At 42.6% G+C, this 12,681-nt stretch overlaps 3 protein-coding genes across 5 annotated transcripts in view; 2 read left to right on the top strand and 1 right to left on the bottom strand.

The window, feature by feature from the left end:
• The window catches only part of LOC142502029 (protein FRA10AC1 homolog), a 54,948-nt gene extending 47,077 nt beyond the window's left edge, over positions 1–7,871 (top strand). Inside the window, exon 15 of the mRNA XM_075612798.1 lies at positions 7,811–7,871. The gene's annotated coding sequence lies outside the window, so the exon portion shown is untranslated. The remainder of the gene's footprint in view (positions 1–7,810) is intronic.
• Positions 1–12,681, top strand: part of RBP4 (retinol binding protein 4) — a 534,850-nt gene that overhangs the window by 455,339 nt on the left and 66,830 nt on the right. The window lies entirely within an intron of this gene.
• PDE6C (phosphodiesterase 6C) overlaps positions 4,269–12,681 on the bottom strand; it is a 53,705-nt gene continuing 45,292 nt past the window's right edge. Inside the window, exons 22-23 of one of the 2 annotated variants that reach the window (XM_075612796.1) lie at positions 9,214–9,270; positions 4,269–4,907 (exon numbers count right to left, since the gene is read on the bottom strand). In XM_075612796.1, coding sequence (XP_075468911.1) covers positions 9,251–9,270 — 20 coding nt within the window. In that variant the 3' untranslated portion in view covers positions 4,269–4,907; positions 9,214–9,250. The remainder of the gene's footprint in view (positions 4,908–9,213; positions 9,271–12,681) is intronic. The other variant, XM_075612794.1, reaches the window with a different exon arrangement.

Raw genomic sequence — 12,681 nt, 5'->3', positions numbered from 1 at the left:
GAGTCCATCAGACATGGCATCTCTTCATGTCAGGCTCCACACAAATCACCTCCCTCCTTTTGCACACCTAAATCCACCCTCCACTCATATCCCCTGTGACTGAGGAAGAGGTCTCTGTGCTTCTTTCAAAATCTCACTTTACAACCTGCCCCCTTGATGCTATTCCCTCTCTGGCACATTAAGTCCAACCTTAACTCGCCTTTTTAACCTCTCATATTTCTGGCACATTCACATCTTCCTTTAAACATGCACGCGTCTCCATTGACGCCGCGGAGTCGTGACGTAACGCGACCCCGGAGCGTCATTTGACACGTGGAAGGTAGGAGAGGGGACGCGAGACCGGGGGAGGCCTGGCAGGGGGGCGCAGCTTAAAAAGTTTGCGCTCACCTGCTCTACACTCCAGAGAGACAGTACTAACAAAAGTGGCCAATTACCTACTTGCAGCTTAGTCTAATGGTAATTTCTCCTTAATTCTCCTGGATTTGTCTGCTGCCTTCAACATTGTTGATCACCCCCTTCTCCTGCACACTCTCCACTCCATTGGGCTCGGTGATGTTGTCCTCTCCTGTTCAAGTCCTATCTATCCAACCACTCTTTTAGTGTTTCATTCTCTGGTGTCTCTTCCTCTTCACGCCCTCTTTCTGTCGGGATCCAGCAAGGCCCTTCCTTTGGCCCTCTGCTCTTCTCACCCCATACCCCATTCTCTTTGTGAACTAACACAATCTTCTGGCTTTCAGTATCTTCTCTATGCTGATGGCAAAAGAAAGACGGTGCAAAACAGCGCTAAAAATAACAATACCCCTATTGGGACACACGTGAAATTCAAATGAATAAACAATAATGGCAGCCAGACAGATACTGACAGTACAGTCAGTGGGATGGCATAGAGAAAAAGGAGAATGCCGGCGCCAAATATAACAATAAAAATATTGAAATCCAAACCAATTAGGTGATAGTCCAATTGATGTCCTTGGATGGTCAATGGGTATACAAACGGACTGTGGAATCTCTCCAAGGGATGGTAAAATATGTGGAAATAAAAGAAAATAAATTATGGTGCAGTATATCAGTCAATGCAGATGTAAAACCATGACATGTAACATTAACAACACAATACAAACATGACAAACTAGACAAACTCACATTAACACAAGCCAGACTATAAATAATGAAAAGCTATTTATTAACAACTATGCAGGGTTCCGTGGTATGTGATTTTTTTATGTATATATGTATGCTAGCCAGGCTTTGTTGTTCGCCACCCCTACCCTGGTAACTATGTGGTTAAATATCACCATGTACATTTATAACCAATTAGAAGCATGGACCATGGGTATTTAAACCACCCAGACCTAGGGGCAGTGACATCCCTTGAGAAAGTGCGCGCATGCGTATGAAACGCGTTGGGAAGAATTGATTTTAGAGTTGGAGTGTGGTTCCCGGTAGCAGCAGCTCAGTATCCGGTTGTGTTGTGGGGGACGAGACAAGTAAGAGGACAGAACTTTGGCGGAAGGAGGAAGGAGCGCGACGTCACGTCCGCCTGGTGGTACAGCTCCTGCGGTCCATGCGGCTCTACACTGCATCCCCGTCACGTGGGACGCTAGTGAGAAGACTCCGGTCGCCATCTTGCGACTACCAGGGACTGTGTCTCCAGCCTTACTGCTTGAAAACATTTCATATCGTGTGAGTAGGGCAACGGTTTTACCCCCCACCCCCGGATTGATGTCTGCATACCACGGAACCCTGCATAGTTGTTAATAAATAGCTTTTCATTATTTATAGTCTGGCTTGTGTTAATGTGAGTTTGTCATGTTTGTATTGTGTTGTTAATGTTACATGTCATGGTTTTACATCTGCATTGACTGATATACTGCACCATAATTTATTTTCTTTTATTTCCACATATTTTACCATCCCTTGGAGAGATTCCACAGTCCTTCTCTATGCTGATGACACCCAAATCTACCTCTCCACTGAACTCTCTCCCTCTCTCTTGTCCTCTGGATGTCTCACCATTTCCTGAAACTTAACATGTCCAAAACCGAACTAATAATCTTTCCCCCTTCCAGTGTCACCCGTAAACCAAAACTCTCCGTCACTATCAATAATCCACAATCTCATCAACACACCAAACCTGCTGCCTAAGGGTTATCTTTGACTCTACCCTCTCCTTTATTCCTTACATTCAAGCCCTCAATAAGTGCTGCCATCATCTTCCGAAATATTGCTAGGATATGCCCTTTTCTCATATCTAACCCAACAATTAAAATTCTAATTCACTCACTTATTCTGTCCCGCCTTGAATACTGCAAGCTTCTCCTTATTGGCATTCCCCTTGCCCGCCTTTTCCAACTCTAATCCAACCAAAATGCTGCCAGAGATGTCTACCTCACTGCTCCACTTCTGCTGCTCCACTATGTAAAACTCTACACTGGCTTCCCATATCCTCTAAAATTACATTTTAAACCCTAGCTCTGACTTGTAAGCCCCCTTACATCTCACCCTCATCTCGAAATATGCCCTCTCCGTTCTGCCCATGACATCCACCTCAACTCTTGCTTTATTACCTCTTCTCACTCCCACCTACAATATTGCTCTCATTCTACATTCTCTCTTTGGAATTCCCTACCATGCACCTTCAGACTCTCCCACAGCTTTGACATTTGAAACTCATGGCAAACTCTAATTTTTAAGGAAGCCTATCTGGCACATCCCTAACATGCTCTCTCTCTCCCCCCCCCCCCCCTCCCGAATCCTATTGGGACTAGCTTTGCGGCTGGACCAAATTGCTTGCTATCTAACACCCCATATCCTCCACATCTGCAAATCTTAATGGGACTAGCTGTGCGGAAGGGACATATTCCATCCTGAGGCATAAGCCTGAGGCTTAAGCCATCCCACCAGGAGCAGCCACTTTGCCTTTTGCTTCAAGATTGCCCCTTTATTTCTTATAGATTATAAACTTTTTGTATTTGTCCTTTTTTGTATCTCATTCTGTTTGTCATTCACTCTGTACCTCCATTGTACCGCGCTGCGGAATATGTTGGAAGTCCGTGGAGCTGAAAATAGCACCGTTCAACCCCTGGATCCAATTATTTAAAAGAATAATTTCACATTTTGCCAGGATTGCTGTTTTAAATGTGAAAGACGTCCACTGGTTTATCATTGGCATCTTCATCTCCAATGTTCCACCAGAGTTTCATAGATGAACCAGTATTGCTGAGTGCTCCAAATTGCCTCCAGCAGAAAACTTTCAACGAGCCAGGCAGCAACTGAGAATTAGTAGCCATCCTGGAAAAGGGCAAATGCTCTCTCTTTAAATATCAATAATTGTTGGTATGAGAGGGTTGTTAGAGATAGCTTCATACTAAGATATCTTCTGGTTCAGATCACCCCCAAGGAAGGGAGAGAGAAAAGGTCAACAGAATGAAATTCTTTTTTGAGTACATTATCGGTTATCAAGTTCACAAATTGACTATAGTTTTACTTCAACATTTTTCTATTGACGATAATTAGATGTTCGTTAAGGTGGTTAGATATTTGCAGATACAGTATATCCTATGAAAAAACTGTGATATGTTCCACCATCGTATGATGATTAAAAATACTGTGGACAGTCTTTCTAATGTGACGAAGCCTATCCCTTGAGTTAAATGTGGATTAGAGACAGAGAAGAAAACATTAGCATACTCACTATATCTATTTGCGTTTTATACCCTGTACTAGCTGTACCTATTAAACGTATGTGTGTGTGATAAGATGCATTGGTTACGGCGCTGGCCTTTCTGTTTTTGTTTGTGCACATACAAATAGGTAAACAATGTCAAAGGATCTGCATTAGCAAGGTATGTACTGTAATTCATTTCTGTTAAAAAAAAAAATACACAGCAAACGTTTTACTGATTTTTGTTTTTTATGATTTGTTTTTTATTTTGTTTTCATACATCACAATTCATTGCTTTCCATTTGTTAAAGTAATGTTTGAAAATGACTACTCCCCGGGATTCAGAGTGCTATAATGAGGGGTATCGGAGCTTGATGCTGCGTTACCTGTCATTAACTTGAATAGCGGTTGGGCTGGGATCAAACTCTGATACCCCTTATCACAGCATAGTGAATCTCCCTCAATGGAATGCGTACTCCCTACATTTCTGGACAGTTATTTAAAAAGGCAGTTCCAACCAGGACCAAAGTGTACTAATGGGGAGATTGATGTTACCAAATGTGTTACTGAATTTTGTTACCAAAATTCAACACCTGTAATTGTATTTAAAAAAAATAAAAAAAAGTTTGATTTATTCTAAGTACTCCATAGTACCTGTATCGCTGTTCAATAAGAATTTGCAGAGACATACCTCTTCTGTACCCCTTCCTTTATCTTTTTGGCTCTGACATGGATAAGGGGACCTAAGGTTAGAGGAAATACTTAATTGACAAATACTCTCCCATTGAGTTCCCCCTAAAGAAAATGAATACTTAACTTTCAAAAGAGAAAAATCAGCTACATCTTTGCTGTAAACATGGTTACATTTGTTTAAAGAAGCCAATTATATTTGTTAGGTTCATTATTAAATGTTGTCTTTCGGCCACCTATGAGACATTTGTTGCACCTTTAAAGATTGTGATTGTAATCCATATCCCGCCAAATGACAAGTTGCACCCTTTCCATTGTACATAGCTCATGTTCCTGTTTTTTGTGGCGACACACAACCGATAGAGGTTGCTCTACACTATCCCATATTCTGCTAAGACCCACAAGTTCTCTCTTGAAGAGTTTTTATCTTGCTGCAAAAATAAACAATCTTCTGATTTATTCCTCCTGGGCTTTTTCGGAGTTGTTTTCTACAAAACGACGCATGTTTTTGATCTTTTTTGGTCTCCATCGCCTCCTGTAGCTTGTCCTGTGTCTAATGAAAAGCAGGAGAGGAATGTCAATAGCATGCAAGGGCATGTCAGCTATGTTTTCTCATGTCAATAAATGACCTGATGGTTGCTGATGTACGAGCGTGACTGAAGTCAGAATGCTTGGTATTATATAAAACACCTAGTGTTCTAAACCTCATACCTTGCACAGTACTTTCTGCCTTCTTGGGTTGAGGGGATTTTAAATATAAACCCAAGCGATTCATAAAAAAAAGGTGCAAAGTTTTGCCTGTACATTTCTATAGTGACCAACACACACTGAACCACTCATTTTGGAAAGTTTCAGATGTCCTAAATGTATTGAGCCCTGGAGTGAAAAAATAAAATCTAATGAAAATAAGTTGAGGTCTAACTACACAAGAATGTACTTAATTAATGAAATTAAAAAAAACTAGCTACAGTATATTCTGCAAACAATACTATGGGGCCTATGCAGTAAGCGCCGATAAGCCACTTATCAAGGTCTTTTCGCCAAAAAGGCTTACTGCTATTTAGTAAGCCCCGATAATTCGCCGATAAAAGCCCTTTTCGGCAAAAAAAATTCCTGAGGGGGAAAACAAATCGCCAAACGAATGGCAAGAAGCCACTTATCGGCAGGTTTTCAAACTCGTGCTATTCTAGTAGCCCGATTATCTTATCGAGGCTAATCGCATCTGTAGAATGGAGATTTTCTCTCAAAATCCTCCCGCCAGGAAAAATTGGCAGGAAGGTGGTGAGAAGCGGTGAGATACCCATTAAAATCAGCACCGGAGGCCACCCGCATGAATCCATGCAATAAAAATACATTTACAGGCCACTTGATTATCTTGGCGGCTAACCACTAAGGCAATGAAGGGGTTAAGGAACAACAGCCGCTTTATTGGGGGCAGAGGATGTGAGTGAAGCAGGTACTTGGCCCTTCACTCACCCCCTCTGCCCCCCAATAAACATTACAATATGTACTAACCACCAATACACAACCCACCCCTGTGCCCCCACATACATTGTTAAAAAAAAAATATATACACAGGATTGATACCAGACTCCGACAGGGGTCCCAGGGTGGTCCCTGTGAGTGTCTGGGGGCCCTCATGTGGTCCCCGCTGGTGTCTGGGGGCCCTCAGTTGGTCCCCGCGGGTGTCTGGCGGCCCTCGGGTGGTCCTGTGTGTCCACGCTGGCCTGCGGTACCAATCCATGGGAAATATTTTTCCCCCAATACATTGAAATAACGTTACCCCCCTTCCCCCCAACACATACAGTACTGTAATGGGAAAAATAACTATTATCCAGATAATAGCTCATTTGCCAATTATAAAATAAAACGGCCAGTCAGCATAAATAAAGTAAATTAACCTTTCTAATTACCCCTACCATCATGAAGGGCGTCCTCATCAGCATACTCCAGGTCCATGTCATCCGATGCCAGCAAGAATACATGAAAAAATACAAAATTATGGCCCCCAACCCCTTAATCACCTTAGCGGTTAATAACCGCTATAGTAATTAAGGGGTTAACCCACCAACTACCGCTACTCACCCGGGAGGCCTAACCACCCACCCCAGGCGGGTATGATGTACCACTATGCCAATCAATGGGTACAGGGTGGGTATAGTGTTAGTTTAGGCCTCCCGGGTGGGTAGCGGGGAAGGGTGAGTTAACCCCTTAATTACTATAGCAGTTATTAACCGCTATGGTGATTAAGGGGTTAGGGACCATTATATTGTATTTTTTCATGTATCTTGTTGGCATTGGAGGACGCCCTCCATGATGGCAGGGGTAAGTAGAAAGGTTTATTTACTTTATTTATGTTGGCTGGCTAATGTTTTATTTTATAATGGGCAAATGAGCTATTATCCCTATCTGGATAATAGTTATTTTGCCCATTACAGTACTGTATGTGTTGGGGGGGTGTATTTATTTCAATGTATTGGGGGAAAACATTTGCCCACAGGATTGGTACCGCAGGCCAGCAGGGACCACCTGAGTACCCCCGAACACCACCAGATGACCCCCGGACATCCACAGGGACCACCCGAGGACCCCTGGACACCCGCAGGGACCACCCGAGGACACCCGCAGGGACCACCCGAGGGCCCCCAGACACCCGCGAGGACCCCCTTCGGCCTCTGGCATCAATCCTGTGCAGAATAAAATTACAATGTTTTATGTTGGGGCACAGGGGGTGGGTTGTGTATTTGTAGTTAGTTTATATTGTAATGTTTATTGGAGGCAGAGGGGGTGAGTGAAGGGCCAAGAACCCCCTTCACTCACCCCCTCTGCCCTCAATAAACCTGCTATTGTGCCTTAACCCCTTCATTGCCTTAGCAGCTATCCGCTAAGGTAATGAAGGTGCTTTAATGTAATTTTTATTAATAGTGTGCGGGAGCAGGGGGTCACCTGAACTGAAGCACTTTGATTTCTGCCTCAGGGACCCCCTGCTTCCCGAGTTACAGGCCCTGGTATGGGGCATCGGGTGCCGATATCGCCGCCATTTTTAAATCATCCGTGTCTGGGTCAGTTACTCAGGAGGCAGGTGGTCCCCAAGCCTGAAATCAATGCGGTTCATATCAGGAGACCCTGCTCTCGCACACTATTAATAAAAATTACATTAAAGCAGCTTCATTACCGTAGCAGATAGCCGCTACGGTAACTAATGTGTTACATTTTTTAATCGGGTTTTAATAGTAGTGTATTGTAGCAGTGGGTCTTCGGAGCAGAACCTCATTGATTTGAGGTCCGGGGACCCCCTGCTTCCTGAGATAAGAGCCCCGTTATGGGGTGCCGGTATCTCCTATGTATTTAAATGTGACGTGGCCGTGGGAATAAAATGACCAGTCAAAAGTTGTTCAATCTGCGCTCTTGCTTCCTAAAATGGTAATCAAGTTGATTCTCTCTCTCCTCTTGCAGCTCCTGTGACAAGAATTGCTTCCCCTCACTCCGAAAACGTCCACCGCTGGAAACCTCCGTTGGTGGACCAAATATCCAAAAAAGAGAACACTGGAGCGCACCAAGTTGAGAACAAATGTAATGGTAAGTACAAAATAGCAAACAAATAGTAACTTACATATAAGTAAAATTCAGTCCGTGTAGTGGTCAATCAAACGCCTCCATGTGTCGGCATACAGTGGAATAGATGGGGGAAATGCTGGTGTAGTAGGTAACAGTCACGCGCGCTGGAGCTGAGCCGGTCGCACGCTACAGCAACTCACTTCCGGGTTCATGCGTCGTTGGAATACCCGGATGAGAAAGGACCCGTTATCCTCATCACTGTTAATAGCCGTCTCATGTGGAAAGTCTCGTAAGGAGAGTGAAGACCAATAAAGACCAATATATGGAAAAATACACTGGAGTGTAGGGTAACCAAGTGGTATGTGACCTGGTTCCTCACTCTTAATCCTTAAGATTAAGGATTAAGAGTGAGGAACCAGGTCACATACCACTTGGTTACCCTACACTCCAGTGTATTTTTCCATATATTGGTCTTTATTGGTCTTCACTCTCCTTACGAGACTTTCCACATGAGACGGCTATTAACAGTGATGAGGATAACGGGTCCTTTCTCATCCGGGTATTCCAACGACGCATGAACCCGGAAGTGAGTTGCTGTAGCGTGCGACCGGCTCAGCTCCAGCGCGCGTGACTGATACCTACTACACCAGCATTTCCCCCATCTATTCCACTGTATGCCGACACATGGAGGCGTTTGATTGACCACTACACGGACTGAATTTTACTTATATGTAAGTTACTATTTGTTTGCTATTTTGTACTTACCATTACATTTGTTCTCAACTTGGTGCGCTCCTGTGTTCTCTTTTTTGGGAATAAAATGCATAGGAGATACTGGCACCCCATAACGGGGCCTGTATCTCGGGAAGTAAGGGGTCCCCGGACCTCAAATCAACGAGGTTCAGCCCCTGCCACAATACACTAGTATTAAATGTTATATTAAATATTTGGATCTCTAGTGAGATTTGTGCAGGGAAAGGCGTCAGCAGAAAGAAATTGGCGGGTGAGCCCTTTTCAGAGTGGCAATCAGCACGTCGCCGGCTACTCGCCATGTTTGCAAATGTTGCTATCACAGGTATTCTGGGCGTTCTGCATACTGTGATAGCAATGCTGTCAAATCTGGCGATTTAAACAGCCCGGCGATTTTTTCCCCCGGCGCTTAGTGCATAAGCCCTATATGTTTTTGACCCAAATGTCCAAATTTGATTCCACAGGTTTCTCTTCCCTATTACAGTTTAGTAATTAATATTTTGTGATAGAATTATTGACATTTACATACCAACGTTCGATTTTAAACTTACATTTGAAAGCTGTGGATCACCATGTACCTACAGTAGGTTATTTTCGAACCTTTCCACCTGCATTTAAAACATCAAAGTCAGCCATTTAAAGAGCCTAGCTACAACTGTTTTTATTATTGAAGTACAAGTTTATTACGTTGGATTATTAAATACAAAAGTTAAAATTATATTGCCATCTACAGTACTTTAGTAACCGACTTCAACTTTCCAGGATAGTGGTTCAGCAAATGTGTTTACTATGCTTTTCCTTTGCCAGGGGATCACCTAATGAGGTTATTCTGACCAGGTCATCTTGGCTTAAAGAGGACACTGATTTGTATAATTATGCATATAAACACACATATGCAAAGTAATATTTGAAAACATTAATAGGAATAAATATATTTATAAATTCAACAGTAAAAAAAAGTGCTTTTTTGGGGATTTAAAATAGTTTTCTCCACTTGACATTGTCTTATCCTATTAAATAGACTTACTAGGTGTAAAGATTCAACCTTTACACAGCCTTACGATTCCAGTTATCTCTAGCACTGACCTCGTGCAGGGACTGTTTCTGTTTGGGGATGATTGGCTAACATGGAAATGCTCCGTGGCCCTTTTTTTTGTTTTTTAGTTTGTTTTTCCCTGAACTGCGTTTTCTAGGTCATGACTACATCATTGCTGAATCAATAGTAAAGGGTCTACGCAACCAACGTGATGTTTTCTAGGGTTCAGTAATCCACATGGTTTTAAGGGGTTAATAGTGCTCCATAACAAATAATAATGTTGCATGTGATGAATGCCTAAAGAAATTCAATCTAACACTGTCCTTGGTTAAAAATAAAAAAATAAAAATGAATTGATTAGATGGTGGTAGAAATGTAAGACTAAATGGGAACATATTGCATGATGGACACAAAATGTGGGTGTTAATTTTTGAGCAAAATCAACATACAAAGGCATTTTTAATAAGGCAATCCAAGCCGGCTACGTTTTTATTTTTAAAGAGGACTGAAGCAGAGGGTCTCCGGAGCTCAACCCCTTTAATTTCAGCTTCTGGGACCCCTTGCTTTTGGAGATACCTCCGTAGTAAGTGCAGGTAGCCACTTGCTCGGATAGCAGGGATCACATAATGGCCACTGCTCAAACCTCCCGCACCCTCAGGCCCAATAGGGAGCAGTGACATCATCCGGTGTGGCTTTCTATTTGCCCACATGACACAGGAGCTTTAAAAAACAGAGGTATGCTGGCACATACTACAGGTGTAAATATCTTTAGAAGCAGGGGGCCCCTGAGCTGCTTCAGTGCTTAAAAAAAAAAAACACACACTGGCTTGGATTGCGCCTTATTGTTGCATCAATATGTCAAAGTAATTTTCTACAATTTTGGTGCACTTGAAAAAATTCAACACCATTATATTACAGCTTGAAATTCTGTAATACAATGCGGGGACTTGGGGAGTTATTTCTGCTTCTGTCGTTACTTCTCCTTTTGTGTCATTCTTTTTTGCTAACAATGTTACAGATATAAGAAAGTGTTTGTTATAGTTGATGGAACCCTGAACCGCAAAGTTACATTAATACATTAACCTTTTAGGGCTTTATTCTTTAAGCTATGACCCAGCACTATCTCGCAGAAATCCTTATTGAAAACAATAGGGCTTTCTGTGTGATAGAGCTTACTGAATTCCTTTTGTGCTTTGAAAGATTTGATTGAAAAGTTCAAAAGCTAAGAATAAAGTGAACATTATCTACTTTCTAATCCATATCCACAAACAAACAAAAAGCAAAACTTGTACTTTAGACTTTGAAACAGTTGAGAACCTAATTTCCCATTCAGAATACATCCTCGATTCTACCAATCTTACAGCTACTCATCTAATTACAGGTACAGCTAAAGGTACAGGTGACGGACAGTACTGTATGAATGCAAAGCTGTATTCAAGTTGTTCTTCGTGCAAAACTTTGTCAAGGTTGAAAAGCATCTGCTTTAGATTGTGTTCTGAAGGACATTTATTATTGTTTCTTTCACAGTCCCTTACTCTTTGTGTAACCAAAACTTTTTGTGCAGGGGAAGTAGGGTAATGTACTAAGAATAGAGCATGGTATGTCGGGTTTCAGCGTTTGTTTCTGGGCACATATTGATTCATGTTAGGCCCATATCCACAAAAGAGTGCTAAGCTTTAATGCGCCTGTAGTGCCATTCATATGAATGGAGCTGAGGTGAGCTAAAGCTTGGCACACTTTTGTGCATCTGGGCCTTACTGAGCACCTTCTGTGTATTAGTTGGGTGTACAGAAATAAATTCCTGCAGGCAGGTATGGAAACTTTCCGGGCACCTAAAATTTCCCCCATGGCACCTGTGTTTTGTGATGCTGCGTGACCTGTCGGAGTGTGTGAGAGAGTCAGTGTGTGAATGGGATTGAGTTGCCGTCAATGTCTCAGTGTGAGTGTCGGGGTATGTGTCACAGATACACACTGACACACCCACTGTGACATACAGAACTGGGGAGGAGCGGGGAGTTATTTTAGGAGCTGGAAAGACTGGAACAGATCCTCTGCCACCCAACACAACTTTAGCTCCTAAAAAATGCTAGCTGGCCCCTACGGTTTTTGTTTTTTTACATTTGAGTCCACCCCTGCCTTCAGGATACATTTTATAATAACATACACAGGGAGTTATATTTTTAATTGGCTCACAACTTAAGGCTTCCATTTTTTCACTCCTGAATTAATACAGATAATATTTATTGGCAGAAAATAGGTGCTTTGGTCATTTTTCCATATGCAGAAGGTTGTGGTAAAGACGTTTATATATAACCAAGACCAAACTAATAATAAAAAAAAGGGGAAACCAAAGTGAGCTAAACAGAAGTTGCTTAAGATTGACGTAGACAAAAAAAATTAACAACGAGGAACCACAAGCACACACAAATGGAAAAGTAGCAAAATCATAGTCATACAGCATTGTACAAGTTACAAGCATAGACTTCGAGGGCTGATATTAACTACTGTTCTATCTGTTGTGAAACCTCGCACCATGTCAGATCCTTTGCTTTTGTTCATATTTAGGATAGCTTTATTTCTCCCATGCATTTTTAAATGATCTTTATCTCCTAGGCCAGGGGCGCTCAACTCCAAGCTCCACCCCCCCCCCCCCAACAGATCAGGTTGTCAGAATATCCCAGCTTTAGCACAGGTGGCTCAACCTAAGCCTCTGATTGGGCCACCTGTGCTGAATCATGGACTGATTGGGCCACCTGTGCTGAATCATGGACTGATTGGGCCACCTGTGCTGAATCATGGACTGATTGGGCCACCTGTGCTGAGGCAGGGATATCCTGAAAAGTTGACCTGTTGGAGGGCTTAAGGGCTGGAGTTGAGCCCCCCTGTTCTAGTCCATGAATCCATCACCCTTTCAATGAAGAATTTCTTCACATTTCCCCTGGGCAGCTTACCCTACAGTCAGAGCATTGCCTCTTGTTCTAGC

Source organism: Ascaphus truei, chromosome 8 (genome assembly GCF_040206685.1).
Source record: "Ascaphus truei isolate aAscTru1 chromosome 8, aAscTru1.hap1, whole genome shotgun sequence".
NCBI classification, from domain to species: domain Eukaryota; kingdom Metazoa; phylum Chordata; class Amphibia; order Anura; family Ascaphidae; genus Ascaphus; species Ascaphus truei.
The sequence above is the reverse complement of the archived record's forward strand: the minus strand, read 5'-3'. Positions and strand labels throughout refer to the sequence as shown.